General features: G+C 37.9%; 1 protein-coding gene across 1 annotated transcript in view; it reads right to left on the bottom strand.

The window, feature by feature from the left end:
• Window positions 1-497: 497 nt before the first annotated feature.
• Window positions 498-23630, bottom strand: part of ZNF407 (zinc finger protein 407) — a 339001-nt gene continuing 315868 nt past the window's right edge. Inside the window, exon 9 of the mRNA XM_061448907.1 lies at window positions 498-2117. Coding sequence (XP_061304891.1) covers window positions 769-2117 — 1349 coding nt within the window. The 3' untranslated portion in view covers window positions 498-768. The remainder of the gene's footprint in view (window positions 2118-23630) is intronic.

Below are 23630 nucleotides of genomic sequence, written 5' to 3'. Positions count from 1 at the left end.
ACTCTCATCTAAAATTGTGGAAGACACAGGCATCAAGTTCTTCATCCTGAATATGTATAATCAAGAGTTTTCCGAAGTGTGGCTCTTCTTTAGGGAAAGTCCTCTTTGATATAATGAAAGAGTAAGTTACTATGAAAAATTTTATTTTAGATGCAAAAAAATACTTATTCTTGATGACATATTTTTAGCCAGGGATATTTCACAATAAGATTCTAGAAAGCAAAATGTCACCTGTTCTTCTTTTCTTTAAAATGAAGAAGAGCACCGATTACAGTCCTTATTCACCTTGTTATTGTGGGGTTTGTATTTTTTTTCTTATTTATCTGTTCACAAAATGTACACATACGTTGAATATTTTCCTCCTGCATTTATGTTAGACAAAAGTGATGGAAGACAGGGAATTACCCTGAGATAAAATATTTTAATAAACCCAAACAAAACAACAAAGAAAGCAGTGAACAGAATAATACCTATTTTTTTTTTTTTTTTGTTGGGGGGGGGGGAGAGCTTTTGATTCTCTTTTTTACTCTAATATGCTTGTTTCATAATAATCCATATAATAATTCTTAGAGCTATTGTAACAAGAATGTACTACCCTTTTCAGTGAAATCCTCCCAGTAGCTGGCCTTCACCTCCCACAGGGTGGGTATTTGCTACCTGACTAGGAGGATGTTGTGTGGAGAAGCTTTTACAGTAAATGTTCCAGTGCCTCCATGGATCCATGAATTTCCAGCTTTGCCCTGCATCAGGACTAGGAGATGAAAGTCTTCATGCTTCTTCTACTTTGTTATCATCTCTCTGGCTCTGAATTACTTGTGAGCCACCCTCTGTATAAATGACCATGCTTGTTAACTGTTCTGCTCTATCACAGTTTATGGCTTCTGCTTTTATAGCAGTACCAGTCTGCAAAATCTCTTGAGACCCAGCTGTCTCTATCACAGCATGTGAGTACACACCAGGCTCCTCCTGCATGTCTGGTGGCAATTCTGTGACAATGTAGTGGGTTGCACCTTCAGAGAAGTTGCCATCAGAACCCTGAACCATAGCTTGAGCTATTTCTTCAGTGACAATAATCTGTGATATTTCCCCATCTGACTGGACTAAATCCACGTGCTCACTCTGGACACTGAGTGCGTGGCTACCAGCTTCCTGCATAATTATTTGAGAACCTTCTCTAGCTACCATATGCACAGTCCCTTCCTCATTTACAATGACCTGAGTGACACCTTCTTTCATCAGCTGGTCGGCTGCAGCTGTATCACATACAGCAAACTGTAATACTCCTTGGACCATTTTCTCCAAGGCAGCCTGAGCTCTCTCCTGAGATGCAATTATAGCCGATGGGTGCATGACCCGCGTCACTACTTCCATAGGTTCGGTATCTTCCTGAGTCTCTTGAACTTCATGGAACATTTGTATTTCTTGTCCCTCCGTGTCACTGGGAATGCTGGGCATCTCTGGATTTGGCATTTGCAAGAAATCTTTATGACTTGATCTGCATCTGTCAAGGAGTCCAGATTTGTTTTCCACTTCACCTAGCTCTGTTACAGCACACAGCAGGGCATCTAATGCCGAGGAGGAGTCTGGAGGATGCACTGTAGCTTCAGAAACATCCAAAACTTCTTGTCGCATTATCTGCTGCAGAACAGTACTACTGGAGTCAGGAACTGCATCTATTTGAACAGCCGCCTCCATATCAGTTCCTGTTTCTTCAACCACTACCACCTGTGTTGCACCATCTGCTAACTGCTCAGTAAGTATCTGCCCTGGAACCATACTACTCACGCGTGAGCCATTTTGATCTGTAGCTATGACTTGCCCATCTTCTGTAATATGGACCACCCTGGCCATCTGACCAGCCATTGCTAGAGTCTGAAGGGTAGCCGCTGCTGTTTCTTCCATAGAGGCATCAATTGCAAAGTCACCATCATATCCTTGAATAATAATAACTTGCTGAACTTCTTCAGGTGACTGTGTCTGTCTTCTACTGCCTCGAAAGGCCTTCTCTTTAACTGGAGAAACCTCTCCCAGTGTTGCTGCAGTAAAAGGACTCGTAGTTTCCACAAAGGTTGCTCCTTGTCCCTTCAGTCGGCACTCATAGGACTTGGACACAATGCCTACAAGATAAAATATGCTGTTAACATGGTATCATGGCAAATATCAGTTCATTACTTTAACAAATTGTAGCTTAAATGGAAAAAAAAAATCCTTGATAATTTTTAGATTTCCCTGGCAGAAAACACAGATAAAATAAGCACATGAACAAACCCAATTTGCATGTTTTCCAAATAACATACTTACAGGTTGAAATAATTGCTGAGTTTAACAATTCTGCAGCCTATTAACAATTTAAATGTGTTTTTTAAAATATGCTGTATGAAAAAGCTCAGATAAATACAGTATACAGTTAAAAGCCATTAACACATCTTTTATAGAAGATCCTATTGGTGATATTTCAGTTCTTCAGTAATGAATTTTAGGATCGTGTATTACATTAAACATATTTAGGTGTGAAAAACCATGGCTGATCTTCTTAATACCCTCCTTTTGTTGGCAACGTAATTGCCATGCTGTCATTTTGATGCCATTGTCTTCCCCTTCATTTCCCACCTAGCATCTTCTCCAGCACACCTGACTGACTCAGTCACTAGCCAAGTTACCTGGAGGAAACACTCTGCAGATTTCTTACCCTAAGCAGGATATTCTATAAAATATCATCCAGGGAAACCTTCATTACACTTCTTAACTATTTCTACGTTAAATCAATTAAAGATTAAAATACCTGTAACCTCCGCATTCCAACTGCTTGCTCTGCCACTCGCTCTGGTTTTGGGTCGCTGAAAGTTTCCTTCTCAGTTCTCATCAGTAACAATAAAGCTTCAGCAAGGCAAATGGTGCCCGCAGTTACAAAAGTTAAGCCCACCATCCTCGAAGCATGGCCTCAGGATTGCCTTTGTCATTTTTGGGAAGGCATAACTGAGAGCACCCTGTGACCAGCTTTATGGATGTTTGTTATGGCAGAACACCTCTAGCACTTGTGGTCTCCCTCTGGCAATGCCATCATGCAGCACCCCTGCAGCTCCCGGGAAGTGAGCTTTGGGCCACAATAAATGCACACAGAGTGAAGAGTGGATCCTGGACATTGAGAATGAGGTAAGAGTGTAATGCCAGGTGGGCCTTGGCAAAGCCGATTAAGTCCATGCTGCCGAGACTACTCACACCCATGCTGTAGTTTAAATTCACCTGTATAAACTGAAATTACATCTGTGGAATAACAGGTATAGCATCTGATCACTAACACACATAGGTACACCACTGCTCGTTTAGGATAAAACAAACAAGAAAAAAATGACTTTTACAGTTAAATTTCAGGCTAGCACTGTAGCTTCCAAGCCACCAAGAGACTTGTAGAGAACAACATGCTCTCTTGAACTCAAGGCCAAGAAAATTTTACTAAAGCTGCTCTAAAGAGGCTCTTTCACCCAAAGCATAGTGCTGTCAGGCCTTAGGGCCCACAGAGAACTAAACTGGGTTCTAAAAACCAGAGACTCATTTGCTTAAGTTCACATTTAGGAGCTGTTACTTGGAGACTGAGTACTTAGCATCTTGCAGCCTCTAGCAACTTCATATGCATATCAAGCTAATATTCCAACGTAACAGCAAAGCTTAAAAGACTGAGTTGGTGGTATGGACCTCTCTATGTATGTATGTATGTATGCATGTATGTATGTATCTATCGATTTATCTATATATCTACCTATCTATCTATTTATCTATCTATATATCTATCTACCTATCCATCCATCCATTTATTATTACAAAGCTTTGGTAATAGAAAAAAAAAAAAAAAGCTTTGAGAACTGTACTGTGAAGCACAAGAAGTAATTCTGTTAAGCTGAAGGGCTGCAAATCACCTTCACAAGTCTAAACTGATGTTATACAACTTTCTCCATCTTAGTTTGCAAGGCAGGTTATCTTTGGAAAAGAAAATTAACAATTTAAACCATTAGAGTGTTTCCAGGTGATGCTGCATGATAAATCTGGCACATGCAATTGAAGTACATTTTGTCAGGCATAAGAAAGAAGGAAGCCTATAGGGGTACGACTGGTTCTTATCCCCACTTTTCCTGTGCTCTCTGTAGGCACTGACATTCACAAGACCCCCCAAAGAGCAGAAAAATAGGAAGGGGAAATCAACATAAAATGACAATTATCTTAGCTCCTCCACATTTTATAATAGAGTAGAAGTAATTAATTCTCTCAGGAATCTCGCTTTGTTGACATGATAAAAGAGGAGCCTGGCAGTGATGTGGCACAAAATCAAAATAACTCTACAAATCATCCATTTTTCACTGGATTTCAAAATCAAAATAACTCTATGATCATAATTTTCACACGAGCACAGCAAAATCATGACATCTTTCCCCTAAGATCTTGATAATTTATGTAGGGGACACAACACCACTGCATTGAGGAGAAGCTCCGGTCTGGGGAAGGGAAAGAAAAAGGAAATTCATCCTGTTTTCATCTCCTCAAATAAAGGCTGTACCTGTGAATCTATGCAACTCCAGTCTTTCTGTGCAATTGAATGGGAAGTCTCCTGGGTGAAGAGCTATCCAGTGAATCCCTTGCAGCACTGATAATTATGCCATTCTGACTGCTTACTTAATCTATTTGAATCCAGAGGTGAGTTAAGCTACTTCCTGACCATTAAAGTAAACTACATGGGTAAATACTGCTGTCACTAAGGGGAGTGATGAAGCTTAACTACACCAACATCTTAACCTCAGCTCAGTGCAACCCTAGCTATTCCATCACAGTTCATAAATGCGATTGCAGGTCCATCTTTTGATTCAGCAATTTAATAACTTCGAGTGCTGTCAGTACTGCTTTGAAAAATGGCTCCTATGAAATGTAACAGCCTCAATCAGATTGTAAAAGATTCACCCACTGAAGATTCTTCCATTTCAACTATAATGAATTAATGTTGAGCTGTGTAGAAGTTCAAGTGTCATTTAAACTAATGTGAATCTACTGTAACTTTAAATTTTAACTGGACTATGACCAAGAATTTACTGGGAACATCAACTTCAATTTTAGTGATTTTTCATGGTAAATATCAATTGCAGATTTTACTGGTTTTCTTTTAACAGTGAAAAGCCAAGTAAGGAAGATATTTAGAAAACAACATATTTTAAGGCTTAGCTGCTATTTCAACTTTGGAGCAGTGCAATTCTGTAATGGAGCAAGGCTGTCCAACACAACGTTTGTAGGAATTTTTACATATTTAAGGAACGTGTCACATTATTAGACTGTATGTAGCAACAAATCATATTGTTCTAGTAAATCCAGCCTGCCTCTCACCCCCCTTAAAAAAGGGTAAAGAGAAGGGGTAAGCGTTGGCTGACACGGCAAACATAAGCTGCAATACAAGCCCACATTAATATTAGGCAAAGTGGACTTGTTGCTGATTGCATGTCATTGCAAATTAAAAAGATACACAAATAGGCATTAAAATGACAAAATATAATGATACAAGAGCTCATATTCAGACAATTTGTAAAGAGGTGTTTCATATCTAGGGGTGCAATGATCACAGAATTGGTTTCTTTCCAAGAAGTCTGTCATTTCAGCAGAGCCATTATTTATCAGTTGGAGTCCTGAGCGACCGTTAGTTTTTTATTTGAAAATGTCAGGATTTTTTAGACATTAAATCCATATTCTCAGGTTATTTTAATTCTCAGAGACCACAAACTCCTGAAATAGGGCTAAAAGAAATGCTTTGATGTTTAATGTGCTTCTAGGAAACTACAAATAGGGTTTAGTACCTTTTTTCCCTCTCTTTTACTCAATACCTGACTTTCTTTTGTGTGTCTGTTTTACTCTTTTGTTACTGTCATCATTTGCTCCCCATAGAATAAATACCTTATTCTTTTGTTAAGCTTACATTTAATTAAAATGTACAGTATTTGTGCCGTAAACTCGAATGAAACAAATAAAACAAGGGCCCCCTCTCTTGAAGGCATACGTTGTGAATGAAAAATGTCATTACAGACTAAAAAATTTTGCAGTAAACAGGGCCTACAGAGAGAAGTTTCCCCCGTAATGACATCCATAAAATACACAAATGGCACTTTTAGTACCATCCTGAATATGGCATTTTCTGTGCTCTACACACAATCTAAATGGTTTGATCATAGAGCATAATACTCCATTGGGTTTATAGAACAATCAATGTTCCATAAAATGATGTATTTATCCAATAGTAGGCTCAGCAGTTACTGGTGTATGACATTGTAGGACACTGGCTTTGTACTGTTCAGCAGCACACATGCTGGCTGTAAAACTTATCTAACACTACTCCAACAACTTCATCTCATCTGTGTCAAGTAATTTGTTGAAGCCTCAGCTTGGTTTAAAAAAACTTGTAATAAAAATTCATAGAATTTTCAGGAGAATGAAAGCTGATGACAATAGAAAGGTCACATTGTGGCGCCACTCGCGGGGTCGGGGGTCAGCCGCAGTTCTAAAACAGAAAGTAGATTTCATGCATCGTGTAGCAGATAAAGATGGCATTAAGGAGACTTGTCTCGGAAAGAAATGCGTAATGTGTTAGGAAAGTCTGGGCTAATATTATATGTAAAGCACTACTTTGCTCTCAGCCAGCAGCCTCTTTAGAATTCTAACCCTTCCCCAAAAGTAGCAGCAAGCGGCTGTGCATGGTGAGGCTAGGCTGAGGACATCCTTCACAAGGAGCACCTTTAGGACAAAGCAGTAAGTCATGAATGAAATAATCTATTACGACGACGGAAATGATCTGCATTTACACAGCAAGCTTAAACCAGCTATTTTTCCTTCCCTGCAAAAGTTCTGGGAGACCTGATTTATAGCACCCCATTCAGCAACACTTAATTTTTCATACTTTGGTGATTAGGTATGTTATTTATTGACACATATGAGTATTTGGTATATACTAAAATGCAATGAATATTAAATAATGTGAACGCAAAGAAACATCTTTTCCTTCATTTAAATACAACCTTCCAGGAATTTAAAAGATGTAGAAAAGTCAACTTATATTGGACATCGCTTGAATGAGCAACTGATTTTTTCATTTGAAAAATTATTGTCTACATGGCAGTACAGTATTTCCAATGATATGGTAAGTCCACCATTAAAATTTATACAGAAATAATTTAGGTCTTGATCAAGCTCCAAATTTCTGCTCTTTTTTATTTTCTTTTTCTTTTTTTTTTAAAGTTATTTTTGTAATGATCACTTCTTTAATTCACTAAGTAAGTTCAGTCTAAGGATTATAGCATAATGTCCTAAATTAGGACTTCTTTGAGTTTTGGAGGTCATAATACGAAGACATACTTTTCGCATCTGTGTTCCTTAGTAAAAAATAATCTTTCACATTTGTAAGGTTTTTATGTGCAAGCAATGCATGGGACAGCATTTTCTAAACCAGCTAGTTAAGCTACTAAATAAGATGTTGTTAAGGCTCGTTCAAATCTTCTGCTTAAGGAAAGAAAATAGGATGGGTCGAATCAAAAAGTGAAATAAATCAGCAACCCAAAATGGCTCTGTCAGAACTGTTATGTCCACAAAGGCAGCAAATATTTGTAAAGCCGTACAAATAAGTATACCTATAGGGGCCTTAACCAGCTCCCTAAGGGACATAAAAAAAATCCACCAATGACACAAAGTACATATATCAAGAAATTGTTTGCTTTTCCCTTTTAGTATATTAGTACTGTAAAAAGGAAAATTAACAACAAAAACAATTCCCAAATAATTTTCATAGTTCATTTTATACTTAAAAATCCAGTAATGCCATGTTTCAGTGCTGGAACTCAAAGCATCCTTGGCTTCTAGCTTTGTCCTTAGCCACTCAATCATGTTCAGAAACTTCAAGGTCTTCTAAGAATTGCTTGAATAAAGGATGAAGTTTTAACCTTTCAGGTATCTTGAACAAAGCAGCAGATGTTCTTTTAGCTTCCTTAAAATGTAAAAGGAAATATTTCTGGTGTTTTTTTCTTTTGAAAAGCAGACTTAGATTTCCTGCTTCTTATTTTTACCTCCCCCACCTTGGAGGACTATGACAACAGCAACAAAAAGAAGCAAAACAATCACCAAAATAAATATCCGAGCCATTCAGTTAGGGTGTATGGGCAGTTTGTTTGGTTTGGTTTAGTTTCCCTCCAGTGTCCAATTAACCTTTGGGAAAAGGCCTTCTCCATGAAAAATTTCAGTTTCTCTTTTCCTGCACGCAAGGTTAAAAATGAACACTATAGAGCCCAATGTTACAGAAGCTATGCAAATAAAAACATATACAGACTGAAACTCCCACTAATCACAGCACACACGTACAGTGTTAACGTGCACATTCTACAACTGCCTAACCTGCACAGTAGCTGATTTTTCTGTAGACTGCTTTTCTTCTTTACCTGCTTGTCACCATGCAGGCTCGTCTTTTCAACTCCTGTGCGTGAGCAAAAACCTCACTGTGGCATATACAGAAATTACCTGTATTGGCAAGCAGCATTAGGAATGTTTTTGGAGTATTTTAGTTAGCTCTCCCAGTGCAATTTAGCAGCTGGAGATGAGGATAGCCAGCCTGGACATTTCTTGGCAGTCCAGCTTCAGTTTGGGAACGGCTGACACTGATGTTACATGGAGGCACTTTTTCTGTTTTATCTCCTGCAGTGCAACTGAAAAGTACATTTCTAGCACTTCTAAATCAATCCCAATTTCAAAAGATACCAGTCATGCTTGCTCAAACTGAAGATTTCTGTTTCCTAGGCATATGGAACATATAAGATAATATGAAAAATAACATGCACGCTAATGTGAGAAAATCAGGGGGAAATCCCCCACAAGCTCTGTGCACAAGGAAAATTATCTGGATTTCTGAAATAGGTATAGTCCCAGACAGTAACTGTTTTGTCAAAAAAAGCAAAAAAAAACCCTGTTGTCATTATTATCTCAGCAAGAGGTTTTGTTTTTCAGGAATATATACATTTAGATCCCGGTCTTATAAACATTTATTTAACAAGCGTACTGCTTACTGCCATAGTTAGCCTCAATAGTCTCAAAGGGACTAGACATGGTAGCTTGCATTATGCATTGTGTTTGCATAATCAGGCCCTTGGGATTAACAATTCTGAAAGTGGCTAGCCTTCCCTAACGTTTGATGTACATATATGCACTAAAGAGAACAGACACTTGTAAGGGATACCTGAAATAAAACATCATGTTATTAAATGATCAAGCAGAAATTATATCCTTCTGCTTAACTATCAAACACGAGCATCGTGATTCCCTGTATTTATTTATTCTGATTTATGCACCCATTCAGTAAAAAGGAGCACCTGTTCTTTGCTCGAGGGCACGTCTCAACCCATTTGAAAAACACAGCAGCTTTTAGGGAGAATGCTTGGGAATAACTAGAAATAGTAAGTTTCCCTAATTCTTTTTGTTAGTTAAGATAGCAGAAACTACCAGCTCCAATGAGATAGTCATATCTGTATTTCATTTATAAATTCAACTAGGTTACAGTGTATATTCATATCTTTCCAGACTAAATTGTGGGAAATAACCATTTGTCTTCATTGCAGACACTTTTGTATGTATAGTAGAAAACAAACCTCTATTCAATAACTGCACAGAGGCACCATTAAAATCAAATTTACAGTAAACAGAACCTGCAGCTGGGGTAAAACACTAACTGTTAGTATTTTAATTATCAGTGAAGCTTTTGGAGGTCTAACATCTGCTCATAGCCAAATGACAGCAGCTGCTTGTGTACACTTACAACAATGTGAATTTCTTCTATAAATATTAAAATGAATTGCATGTTGTGTGTTCATTGTGGCTATATTCCTATTGAGCTGTTTAAGTATATGGAGTATTTTGAACTTCTTTCTTGTGGCAAATTCATAAAGGGCTGACCTCTTCAAAAGAATGAGAGGCAAAGACAGCAGAAATTCTTGAGTCTATAAATTGAAAATGTTTCGAGACCATAGTAGAGGTCACCCTCTGCCAAGGCGTTGCTAGTAAATGCTAACAAAACACCAGAGCTAAGTTCTGATCATTGTGCACTACAGTAACGTCAAGGACAGGACTTCTCAGAATGCAAGGTGTTCAGGAATCTATGGGATGGGTCACATCAAAAGCTGACACTCATCTAATAAGTAAAGCAATTCATACATTATCAGAAAAAAAAAAAAAATGTTCTTTTTCAATATCCAAAGCATCAGAGGAGATGAGTGTACACCCTTTTGTGGACTTCATCAAAATCATAAAGGAATGAGCCCTGATTCATATGATTAGAAGTAACAAACTGTCAGGAGGAAGGAGATATGCTGGACCAATATGAGATCAGTTAATTTTGCTAAAAAGGGTGAGCTTCCTAACTTAAATTTGCAGCTTTCTATCTGGACACTGACATACAGATGATCTTTTCCTTTTTGTCTCTCACCTGCTCAGGAATATAGGAGAGAAAACTGGAGGAGTGACATACACCTGGTCAAATGGTAATGGCTGGTACAGCGTGAGAAAGAAAGCATAACAATCAGTTCCAGAAGAAAATAAGGGAAGCGGGGAAAGTTTTCAGGGGAGAAAGACCTATTTCTTTGCTTTTATAGCATCAAATGTAATGCCTGTGGCTAATTATATTTATATATTTTTGCAATAGATCTCCATCTGGAAAGGAGCACCACTACCATTTAGTCTGAGAGCTGTAGTTCATGCCAACCCATGGTCTGAAAAAAAAAACAAACATTAGATGCTTCAGCCTTACATGTGTAACTACAACATAGGATCAACCACCAGCACAGCTATCTCCAGACTGGTACACTGTGTAAGATGAAGGTGAATTAATTATGCAGCCAGTTCCCAAGCTTCTGACATCAGAATTCCCACCCCAAAAGTCAGTCTCAGGTCAAGGGAACTAACAACTTGTGAGAAGGAGTGAGTAGGACTGTTATAGGTGGTCCTGTTACAATGCAAAGGCCTTCCCCTCTGCTGGCCCCTCACTCCTTCTGAGGCACTGACAGCATCAAGCCTTATCGTGCCCAAAATTACAACAGTCAGAAAAGATGATTTTTCAGCTCAGAGTGTCACAGGCTTAGTAGTAACTCTAGGATAACTTTGGAAGTGTGAAGCAGAGGTACATGCTGGGTCTGGGTGATGGGATGGGAAGTAGAATCTGAAGAGATGGGTAACTCTTTCATATCATTTTCAAGAGTTGAGTTTGCAACAAAGTAAGTCTTCTTTTCATGATTCACCTCTGGTGAAGGATGGAAGCAGCACGTTTCTAGCATATCTTCAAAGGAAGAGCTGCTCATATAATTGACCCTTCTGCTGACAGAAATATATTTTCAGTGCTACTGATAGAGAAGTACTTAAATGAGCTGTCTTCCACTTCCAGTGTTACAAGGCACTACGCTGTGCATAGATAAGACAGAAGACACCAAAGGTGGTGCTTGCTGAGCACTACTGATGCAGGAATTGCTAAGATGGTGTGTGTGCTAGGGCTGCATGGTAACTGCATCTCTGCCTAAGTGCTCAGAAGCTCCTTACTTGAGATGCTTGCACTCAGCAGCAAAGTTGTGCTTTCAAGATCTGAGTAATTTTCATCCTCTGTTGACAAAACTATCTAAACTGTTGGTTAGCTAGATGTAGAACTTAACAGCTTTTAGATAGCATACAGAGTTAATACCAAATTGGGAGGAAGTGTTACCATCATTATGAAGAAAAACAGGATGTAACATAAGTAAACAGAAAAATAACAAGGCAAGACTGAACTTGTGCTACTGCATACTAGCACTTGAGGAGAAACTAAATAAGCAAAAATGACATTCAATGAGAGAGAAGTCCCTTGAGAACTGTAATGCTGAAGAAATTTAAAGAATGACAGTGTTAATCAAATTACAGATGAGTTTATGAAAACGTAAAACAGGAAGAGAAAAGAGGCCAAAGAAATTTTTAATTGCACGCTCAAAGGCATGTCAGCTGCACATTGCTCTGGTACAGACACAACTGAATTATGTTTGGACATCTCATGAGATCCTGACTAAGGAATATTCCAAATAGTGAAACAAGAACTACTAGAAGGCTGACCTGCATGGAAATATTGAAGGCTTAAGTGCACGTATTCTGGCTACATATTCTGCAAATGCTGAGAGGGAGGAAAATTTGGATCCATTTGGATCAGCATAATCTGATTTTGATGAAACACTAGAATATTCAATGCCATACTGCAGGAAGACGTTGGACATAGCGAGCAATGGAAAGCCAATTCAGCCACCTCATCCACTTCCAGCTCCCAGATGGAATAAATTGATGGAACAGTAGTTAGAATATGTTTTAACCTGAGTCATCATCATTTGTACTGCAAATCCATGCTATTCCAGAACAGTTCAGTGAAACAGAGCACGCAATTCTGCAGTAACCACTTGGTTAACTTTTGTAAACAACTCCATTCTGAACTAAAGTTCACCCAAGACTGTGATGCCTCATGTCTTAAAAAGCCAAAGAATTTGCAATGACTGTCAATCATATGAGGCGTGAATCCTATTCAAATATGTACTAGTAAACAACCAACTAGTACAAATATGTACTAGTAAACAAATTCAGGTGATTTCATTAGTTCTTATGTTTTGCTTCCTGTGGCCCAATTTAGACTAAGAAAAGAGGGAATGTTTTAAAACCTGTTAGTGATTACATTTTTCTAACATATTTTAAATGTTGCTTAGCTCTTACTTCTGATAGCACTTGTTTAAAGATTTATTTTGTGTATCCTTCTACTTCTGAAGCCAAATACTGCTTAAAACCATGTTAATTAAATGATGCCAAGTGGTTTAAAAACACCATGGCTCCTAGTATACTTGTCTGTAGCACTACACACAGTACCGTGAATGCACTTCTTATTCTGCTGTTACATAGGACCTGCTACAGCATCGTTAATGGCAACATTAGTGCACCCCAAGCACTTTTACTATTGCTGGAACATACTTTGCATTTTTCAGTGCAGTAGACAAGATTTCAGAGGAAGTTATAACAATTTTTGTGAAAGCAGTAAAGCTTGTGATACACTACAAGACAGAGACCAGATAACACCCCCACCAAAAGAACCCATAAGCCTGGAGCTGGATACCTGGAAGATCTGATTTTCAAAAACACTGAGAAACAAACAGCTCCTGCTGACACTTATGTTAAAGGATTCTTATTTCAGCTACCATTTTTTTAATACTGCTTGTTCTTTTTCTAGCTACTGTAGTTTAGGGAACTAACAGTTTCCTGACTTCTGGCACGTAACAGACAAAATGCACAGGAGGACACATTGTGGTCTGTCATTTCAAAGATGTGCAGATTAAAGAGCTTCTGAGCAGCCCATGGCATCTCAGGTTGAAACAGCTGCTACAAGTCCCAGGTAGGGCTTACTAAGAGATTTCATAGCTATATCTTTTGGTATATGTTCCAGTGCTCCAAAGCCTGGTGAGGCTCACCATTTCTCCAAGTGTATCTTCAAGTACCCTGAATTATTATTCAGGTGCTTCTACTAAAATACTAAAGCTATTTAAATAATATGGTTTTCTTTATGAAAAGAAAATACACATATGAAAATATACACAGTTAGAACAAAAACTATCAGTGTCTAAACCAACAAGCTAAAAGAAGTCCAAAATTAATTTATTTATTCTTCCACATGTTATTTTTTAGCGTCTCTTTTATACCAGACTGAATTTTATGCAAGATGTTTAGGTCTATGTGGCTGAAGCTAATTTCCTCAATGCAGAATTAGGAAGCAAAGTAAAATTGGCCTAAAATTGCTTTCCACTAGTGCTAGGCACAAGCACATGCAAATGGAAACTGAACAGAACGCCTTTAAAATCTAAAAGCTCTGTCTAACCATGTGCTTCTAAAAGTGTATGTCCTGAACTGCTCACAATTAGTAATATATTTATCACTAAATAAGACCATAAAATGAAAAGAATTATTCTGATTTTCCAGAGAAGTGAAAGACAACAGAAAATATCTTGCCAGGGCCACACAAGAATTCCCAGGTGTACTGAGTCCTGCTTTATGTCCTAATCACAGCATTATCATTTCTTAGGAGAGCCTATTGTCAACTCCAAGAGTTAAGGTACTCCATTTACCCACAGTGAAGCACTAGTCACACCATTACAATTTTCCTGATAATGCCCTGTCAATGAATCAACCCCATGTCCATGAGCAGAGTGGAGTTCAGTGTCCATGTATCCTATAATGAGGAATGCTGGGCTGCAATCTCTGCTGAGATTGTCATAGGTGTCCACTGATACTATCTGCAATTACAGAATTTTATGAGATGGAAACTAGTTCATTATGAAAAAGACTCAAGTCTACTAGCTCATTTCACAGATGTCAGATGGCAGACTTCCTGATCATCATCACAATTCTTGCAAGTGCATAAGAAGAAGCCCGTAGTTAGACTTTGGAATTAAGCATACAGCTAATGCTAAGCATAGGTTTAAATGCTTTTCTGAGTAGGACCCTCAGTTAGCCAAGTCTATGATGTTCAAACCAGGGACTTAGACTCTTTAATTTCTGCTTTACAAGGGCCAGACCAGCACAGCTTGTTCCCAGAGGAAAGCAGTCACAAAGCTAGCTAAAAACCACTTTTGCCCCAAGATAAATATATCTCTCTCTGACTGATTTTAGTCTGATTCTAACAAAGCAATATGATTGTATGAACACGTTCAGAAGTATCAGCTGAATTCCATTTTGAATTGTCACCTATTCAAATAAATGAATGAATAAAGACATTTTCTTTTAAAAGGCTAAGTACATTATGTATAACTACATTTTTGTAGGTTTTAAAGTAAGTTCTATCAGAAAACATCATTGTTACATTTAAGAAGAATCTGTAGTGTGGAAAATATTCTTGATAAACCTTTCTTCTCACAGAGTAATCCCTCTCATACATACATGTTTTTGCACTCTCAGACAATAACATATACCTTCAAATATAGTAACTAACAGCTTAAACAAACATCTTAATTTCAGACAATTCAGTTTATTTAAGAAATTAAAACCATTCTCTAGGCACTGAAAGAAGTACAGATTTATTCTGCAGCCATCAAGAAATGAAACAGTTTGCTATCATATAGCCCCCTCCACCCCTTCCAAAATGACCCTGTTTCTGTTGGAGGTGAACCTTGCTGCATTTATTCATCCTCTTTTTAACAAGAGACCACAGAAGAAATCCAACCTAACAGTGTGTTTAGCAAAAGGGCTTAAAATACTAAAGACAGGCCACAGTGCTGCTCTCAGCTCAGCTCTGCATGAACTCTGCAGACCGCATGAAAGGTGCTGATGGCAAACTCTACCGTCTTAAATGTTAGGAAGCCTGCTTATCTGAGAGACTTCCTCTCTCCTCGTGCAACTACCTCAAGTGGCAGTGACAGACACGCTCAAAGCGTGGTCTCTGGCCTTTCATATGTTCCTTTCACAGGCCAGTTTCCATAACAAAGATATACTCCCCCTTGGTCAATTTATCACAACCTCCCCGAGCACGTCCCCTCCTACACAGGCACTTGGTATCCCCTCAGCCTCATCATGAAAAAACAGAACAAAAGCCCACCAACCATACAGAAATTATATTGTAGATTTGTAGATTAATGGGCTGATTCTGGCATCTCAATTCAAATGGATTTACAACCACTGTGTTTAGCCCTGTGTGATTTCAAATAGAATTACTTCTGATGAATTTGAATGCAAATTCACAAAGCATTAAAACAAACCATGTTTAAACTCGTTGGTTCATCAGATGCAAATATCGTGCATTAAGCAGGGAATACCCATTTATGAAAATAATGAAAACTGACACCAATATAATAAAATCATTACAGGTTTATGGATTCTGGGACTTAAACAAGCCATACCCTTGCTTCTCCTAACTGATTAAATGCTTCTTTGCAGTTTATGTTTGATCTGCAATTCAAAAACAAATTAGTTTAGTCTTTGAGCCCAGAACCTTGGAAAATTGCTAGGAGGTTCCACCTCGGATTTGTCTGGGGAGAAGGGCCGGGTAAGGAAAGGAAACTGTGGGGGCAGGGAAGCTAGCAGTGCAGTTGAGAACAGACAGCACAGGAGAGGAAGCAGTCAGATAAATCGAGGCTTACAGACTCTACCGGCAAGCATTCATAAAACCACTGCGTGAATAGCATTGTGCAGAACAAAAGGCAATGATGATAAAATTGGCCACTTTTGTTTTATAAAGCTGGCACAGATGGGTCTGTCACACTATGTGCTTCATTTTTATGAAACCTCAGCCACCTTCACTTTGCATCATTTGTAGACAAGGAGTTTAAGTGCACTAGGGCAATGGATTGCCAAATATTTCTGGGATTGTCCCATGGCAACCAAGTAAATATGAATGCAGCCATGTTCTAGCTGATAAAGTAGATCTTCCAAGCTGCATCTAGATAACATACATAGTGTGGGTATTCATATTCCGTTAATCCGCCTTGTCTAATTATCATGAGCAAATTTTTTCAGTTAGATGACAACAGCCTCGCTTAAAAGTTCCCAGTAAAATCTTTGTACCTAGATATTAAATCCTTCTCATAATGATGAGATTTAAAACAGCGAAGCATTCCTCACTGAGGCATGCAATGCTGACAATGCACTATTTTGCTGTACAATCTATGCAATATAAAAAGTTCTTTGCTGCATCATGATCTGCTTCAATTTGTGTATAAATAGCACTTGTAATAAAAGGAAATGTAACACCAAGTTTTACTCCAATAACAACTCCAAAAGAGGCTGGGAGATAATGTAGCTAACATACGCAAAAAAAATATTAGGGACAATTGCAAAAGCTCTTTCTCAGCTTCATTTCTTTCTTTCTTTTTTTTTTTTTTTCCCAATCTACTCACACCAGCATAAAGTATTTTAAAGAGTATTTAGAGATTGATATGTCGGGATGATTTGAGGGAAATTTGGTTCATAGAATTCAGGTATCAACTAAATGTGTGGCAAACACCAGAAAGCCCAACTTTGAAAGTAAGCTTCCCCATAAATTTAACTAGCTGTCCCAGAAAAGCTCCTACTGCTGAGGACAGAGATGCATGAATGAAAAGATCTAACTAGCTGTGAAGTCCTTAAGATCTACACTTTCAAATGTGAATGCCTTTAATTAGATACTCAAATTTGTATGTAAAAGACCATTAGGCATTTCTATGAGGCAACATGTAACACCACACTGACAAGGCAGCTGACAGTGGGCCACAGGGGATTTGTGAAGCCTGGCTGTTCTAGCATTGCAGCAATCCAGTACCCACTGTCTCCATCACCTTTTATAAAACCTTACCTGACCAGCAGATCAAGGACTTCTATTCCTGGAACAGCCCTGCAATTTGTATCTATGGCTTTATTACCTCCCATGTATAGCACATGGAACCAGTAGGTCAGAGGTAAAATTGTGGCTACATTCAGGACATGGACAAAATTCCCACTGATTCACAATGTCATTAGTACAATTTTGACTAAACCACCACCAAAAAAAAAAAAAATCTGGATTTTACTCATTCTTCATCATTTCACACCAGTTCTCGGAGATCCATTCTGGCTTCCAGCTGGCATTAAGATGCTGGTTAACAGCTAGCTAGACCTGAATCCTCAGGGATAGTCATTACATTTAACCCTGTTGCTCTTTCCACACCCTTTTCATGAGTGCATTCCACATAAATATTTGGGATGTACTTGTTTTGTTACAAAGAGAGAGAAATGTCTTAGGTGACAGGGTTTTGTGTGAGGTGTCCCTGTCCACAGCAGGGGGGTTTGGAACTAGATGATCTTAAGGTCCTTTCCAGCCCTAACGATTCTATGATTCTATGATTTGCTTATCAATTCAGAAACTGGTCCTGAAACTAGACTAAACCAGCTTCTGATTACAGGTATTTTCTGTGAACCATAAGGCAGGTGAGGACTTGTTTCTTCCTCATGACCTACTGGCTAAGTAAGTTCTTGACTGCTGCTAAGAAGCTGCTGTAGCACTGATCAAAATTTGCACTGGTTGAAGTGATATATCTTGAAACCTTGGCTTTAAGAATTGCTGAATACCAGATCGGACTAGACTTCTCAGTACTACCTGCATCTCCTGTTTTATCTATTTACTTTTTTCCCCCCACTGTATGAATGTGAGAGAAAAACAACACTCAAGCATAAAGGACCACCTTAATCTGCATCAGAATGAGACTGTCCTGGTTAAATCCATGACAGAGATGTATGGGTATGTAGTAAGTGCCAATCTGAGCACTCAGACGTGGAATTAGGACTTTGTATATAGGCACTTAGAAAGTGGATCTCAGAGGATATACAGGGTGGCCCACTTAGCTTGGAAAACCCCGCTCCAGTTTTAAAAGCTACTTGTCACTGCAGAGCAATTTTGAAGCAAAGTGGTACATTTGGTGGCCTCATTTACATGACAATACCCAGAATGCTCTCCTAACTCACAGCTATTTCATGGGCTGATGCATTCAAGCTTTGAGAATAAACCCAAACCATGTGGGTGCATTACCAATGCATATCATTTTAATACTTCCCTCCCAATCCATGTGCAGGTAGAACTATTAAAGTGGGTGATCATTACAGGTAACTGAATTAACCAGCATGTTTACTAGAAATCAAAATTACAAATGGTAGTTTGGCAAGTCATTGGCAAGTCACATTCATTGATTAGCTGATCATCTCGTACCCAGGTATATATGTTCTGTTGACATGAGTCATCAAGGATTCTGTGAAGCACTGTCCCAATATATTAACAATCAATTAGAAAAACTAAACAACTTAGAACACAAAGCACAGATACAGAATAATAGTTCAAGATAGACTTTACTTGTCTTCTGCACTTCTCTCTCACAGCTTGCTACAAAAAATAAATGCACTACGTTGACTTACGCTGCAGTAAAGAATAGCACAGTCTGCTCTATTGTGTGGATTTCACTGCTGAGAAGCTGTAACACTAATTGTCAGTTTCCCACAATCAAAGTAATTTGGTTAAATAATTGGTTTACATTTACTATATTTTATTTGCCTCACAAAAATAAATGCTATAACAAAGGATCATCTGAAGAGGAGGGAATGCTATGGTGATAACACCAATATGGTGCCAACATATGGGGAAATATGTGTGTGTTGCGCATATAAACAATGACATGAAGCTTCAGCTGTTTAGAGAACAAAGCTTTACACCTGAGTTAACAATATTATGATATGTGCATTCTGGTGTGTGTGCATGTGTGTGTACGAGGGGTGAAATTCTTCTGCTATTGGATTTTGGTACTGAACACTGTTTTAAATGCTGATTAACTGGGTATCATTTGTAACATTTTTGATAGATGATAAACAGTGGTGTTTCCTTTCTATTTACTCTACCAGTTACATGAAGTTTATGCTCACATGCAAAACAATGACTTTTCTATACCTAAAATCGGGTTGATGACATCACGATAACCCTTCAAGCCATTCTTGGTTTTTCAGATGCTTTTTCTTTTATATAATACGTGGATTTGACCACAATTTTTACAGCGCCTCCCCAGATGAAGAAAGGGAACACAGTAACTAAGTGCCTGCAGCAGTCCACAGAAGCTGTTTCCTTTAACCTCCCTCCAGACTACCAGGCGTGAAGAACGGCTGAAACATTTCCCTCCAGCCGCAGGAGTGGCTCTATTTCCAAATGTCGCCAGAGCAGCTTCATTCAGAGCGGGCTGCCACTGGAGCTCCTTCAAAATTCTGCCAGAGCAGCTTAAACTCAAAAGTAATTAAAAGCCCCTGAAAAACTCGTAAGTCAAGGGAGTGGCATAACACCCATTAATTACAGTGCTCAGTGATGTCACACCTGTGACTTATTAGAGGCTATCCTGAAGCGGGTTCAGAGCTGCTGTTCATAATTTATAATGGTATTTTGAAGACTGCCTATTGAAAAGCACTATCTAACTGAGATGGGACATTTAGTCATAGCTGATTGCATCCTATAAGGAGCAATATTGTGGCTTTCACTGTAAAACTATCGCGGATGAAGGCAGGTTTAAATACCGAACACCACCACAAAATGGTGTACCTGCAGTGGAACCATGACCCTGCGATACTGATCTTAGTTTGACTATAGCTCTGTTAACTTCAGTCAACAGTCAACTCCAAGAACGGCAGAAAAAAGGTCTTCAAATGCCAAAGCGATTGCTGGGTTTTTCAGTGGGTCCTGACATTGATTTTTAATATGCTAATGCTACTACTGGAATCAGAAGGTCTATATACTTTTGCCCAGTTATGCTTGCCTGCACTTGCAGGATTTGTAAGGAAAGTAAAATCCTGAACAGTTTACCTCAAATGAACAAGGGCATGCTTATTTCCAGAAGTCCTCAGATGTTATTTTTGCTAGAAGGTAGGATACATTGTCTACAGAACATTAAATTAAATTATATGGAACAATGCTAAATTTTATCACTTTGCAGTAAAACTTGTTTGTATTTGATAGTCATTAGCAGTAAAAAAAAATTGCAGTGTTTCTGCAATAGATTAAAACCTGCAATTTGCTTTTTCCCTTTGTCTGTTTTGAGTTTAAATGGAAACAAACCTTACAGTATAGAATTGGCTTAAGGTCACCTGTCTACAAGGGATTACTGTGTAGTTCCTTTTATATTTTTCCCCCTACTAGTTTGAGGGACAAAAGGGCAGCAGTACCCTAAGGGCTTTTTCAAATAACCTCTTTAGCAAATAAAGTCATACCCTATGTATAGAGGCCATTTCATCCTAGTCCCATGGGCTGCCTGTAGGGTAAAATACTGAATTTTTCTGGCATGTGTCAGTGAATGTGAAAAAGAGGACCACTACTTATGGAAAGTTAAAGGCTGATTGAAAGAATGCGAATTTCCTTAATGCGCTAATTTAAAACATTGTATATCGAAGCTGAAAACATCAGAGAAACACTGAATGCATTTACATGAACCATACAGAGACTCACATACCAACAACTGATTTACTATGGCTTGAAAACACAACAGATACAGCTTATTTGAGATCTTAAACAAACAAACAAATATATTTTCTCTGGGGAAAATAAATAAAATGAAATTATGCCTTTTCTTTATGGATGTAATCTTATGACTGTATCAACTTAACGTTACCATAAACATCTCCGAAACTAGCTGTCAAGAAGGAATCTGTTATGCTTGTATAAATTACTATTATTGTTGTTTTTATTGCTGCACTTGCTGCACCCCACTTCTGTAATTGGTTAAGAGATAACGTGCAAAATCCCAAACTTTCAAGTATTCGTAAGGTATAAAATAATGGTTTTAAACGAAATGATTTGACAGCTGCAAATGCAGGATAACACCTAGTTACATTATAGAAACAGTGTGGATAATTACTTTTTTTCAAAAGGAAAGACTCCATGGACTGTGGTCCTGTCTGAATTTCCCTGCAGCTCAGATAATGTGCAGTAATACAAATCCTGTTGTCACCTCAACCTAAGTCTTTTTATCATCTATACATCAGTAAGAATGATGAGAGACGTCCCATGATTCTAACAGTCTTCCTTTGAAGGATCCACATGTTAATTACTGCAGTAATTATGGTTTTTGAATAACCAAATGAAGTAAGCAGTCTATGGGAGGTACAGGCATAAACCTAAGACTGAGAAAATACTAGTTACTGAAGCCATCAGTGTAAACTGACATATTGAACACGCTTAAAAGAAGTAGAAGAAGTAGATTTTAAAAGACAAGCATCTTCAATAATTAGGGTTCCATACAGGAAAAAGAAATGTTATTTCTTAATGGCAAGTGCATTTAAACTGTTATCTAAAGATCTGAAGGTAAGCCTGCTTAATTCACTGCTTCTTCTTTTGTTATTAGGAAAACATAATTGTTCCAAATAATTAGCACTAGAGTACATCACAAGCTGACAACAAAATTATAGAAATCTTCATATTCAGATCCGTCTAGCTGGCTATTAGGAACAGTTTCTGATCATAACCCATTAGTTGAAGTGCTGTGAGTTCTTGATTGCCACCAAATAACCTCAGATATCTGCCTAAGTTAACAGCCTCTATTTATTCAGAGTTTTCTTGACAGTAAAAATTGCTTACGATTTTTACAGCTGCCACACAAAAGAACAGTATCGGATATGCGCACTTGGAAGATTAGGTGATAAAATAATTGAAATGTGGATTTTAGACACAATTTTAACTCCTAACTTTCTAAATGAAAAACAGCTAAGGGATTTCAGTTTGCTACAATGGTACTATTGGCTTCCCTGTTTATTAAAAATTAAAACAAACACATTCCAAATCTTTCTAGTTGTGATGTCCATGCTAATTAAAATAAGATTTGTTTTGGGTCAGTTTTCTGGCATAACAGCCCCACTTTGTCCTTTTTTTTTCCCATTGAACACTGACTAGTCAACAGCTAAAGATTTCTCTGTATCTTAAAGCTCAACTCTTTTTGTTTTGTACTTTCTTGCAAATAATTCCAGGACATAAATGGCTGTTAATTCGTTCCTTAAACAGCTAACTAGGGTGGGTAGCACAGCAGCAAAATCTACCAGAAAGTGTGGCATACTTTTAAAAGACACTGACAAATGATGGAAATCACTGCTGTAGTTCCAAAAGGGGAAAAAAAACCCCACAACGCAAACCAGCATGTACATGGTGAGAAGGGAAGCATACTCTTAGTTACTTACCCAGCATCAGTGAGTGGATTATTGATAATGTAATACAGACAGAATGAAAACTTCCTTAAATTTCCAGTCTAATACTTTAGTTATCTATAATGCTATTTGAAGCTCCTTTCAAAATTTTTTTTTTTTTTTTTTTTGTAATAATAGCTTGGTTTATAAACCTACAAAGCTTTATGTCAAATCCCATGAGGGATAACTTTGATTACTGGAGTAATTAATGATGCTGGATAGTAATATGGATTTTCTGTTAAGATTTGAGTTTGAAGTTAATTACTCTCCACATTATGATTTGCTGATTAATTACAGATATTTAGTTATAAAGAGAGATGTTAATTATTAATCTAAAAAATCATCTAGTGTAATTAACTAAAACTTTGACATCAGTCACCACTCTCCTTGTATGTAACTTCCAAGGAGCCAGTTCTACAGAGGCTTTTCCCAAAAGGTAAAAAAATCCTTCTGCTATCTTTTTTTTGTGTATATAGGATAGGGAACAAATTTTACTCTTAATTTGTCAGGACGAACCACCCAGTTTGAAGCAGGACAGTAACTTAATTCTTGTTAAAGTAGTCATCTTTCATTTCTTATTCTTAAAATACGCTCGTCTATCACATGAAAAAAAAGTGCTATAAAAGAAATTCCACCATGAGTCTTAACTGGGTGCACTCTTGAAATCATCTCTTAGCCTCAGAGCTGTGATGTTCTTCTGACTGATGGGCTTTGTCAGTTCCCATGTTAAACTCTGGAATGAGCTTCAGCGTTGCTACAGATATCTGTATTTTCCAGCAACAGCAGCAGCAGCCTTTAGCAGTGCCAAGAAAATATTAGAGCAAAACTACTAATTACTGTAACAACTCAGTTAGAATTTGAAATCACCTTTTGTTTAAAAAGAAACCCCA

This window comes from Pezoporus flaviventris, unplaced genomic scaffold (assembly GCF_033815535.1).
Source record: "Pezoporus flaviventris isolate CSIRO_AGI_PZ_B2104156 unplaced genomic scaffold, CSIRO_AGI_Pfla_v1 ptg000007l, whole genome shotgun sequence".
Taxonomy (NCBI): Eukaryota; Metazoa; Chordata; class Aves; order Psittaciformes; family Psittacidae; genus Pezoporus; species Pezoporus flaviventris.
The sequence above is the reverse complement of the archived record's forward strand: the minus strand, read 5'-3'. Positions and strand labels throughout refer to the sequence as shown.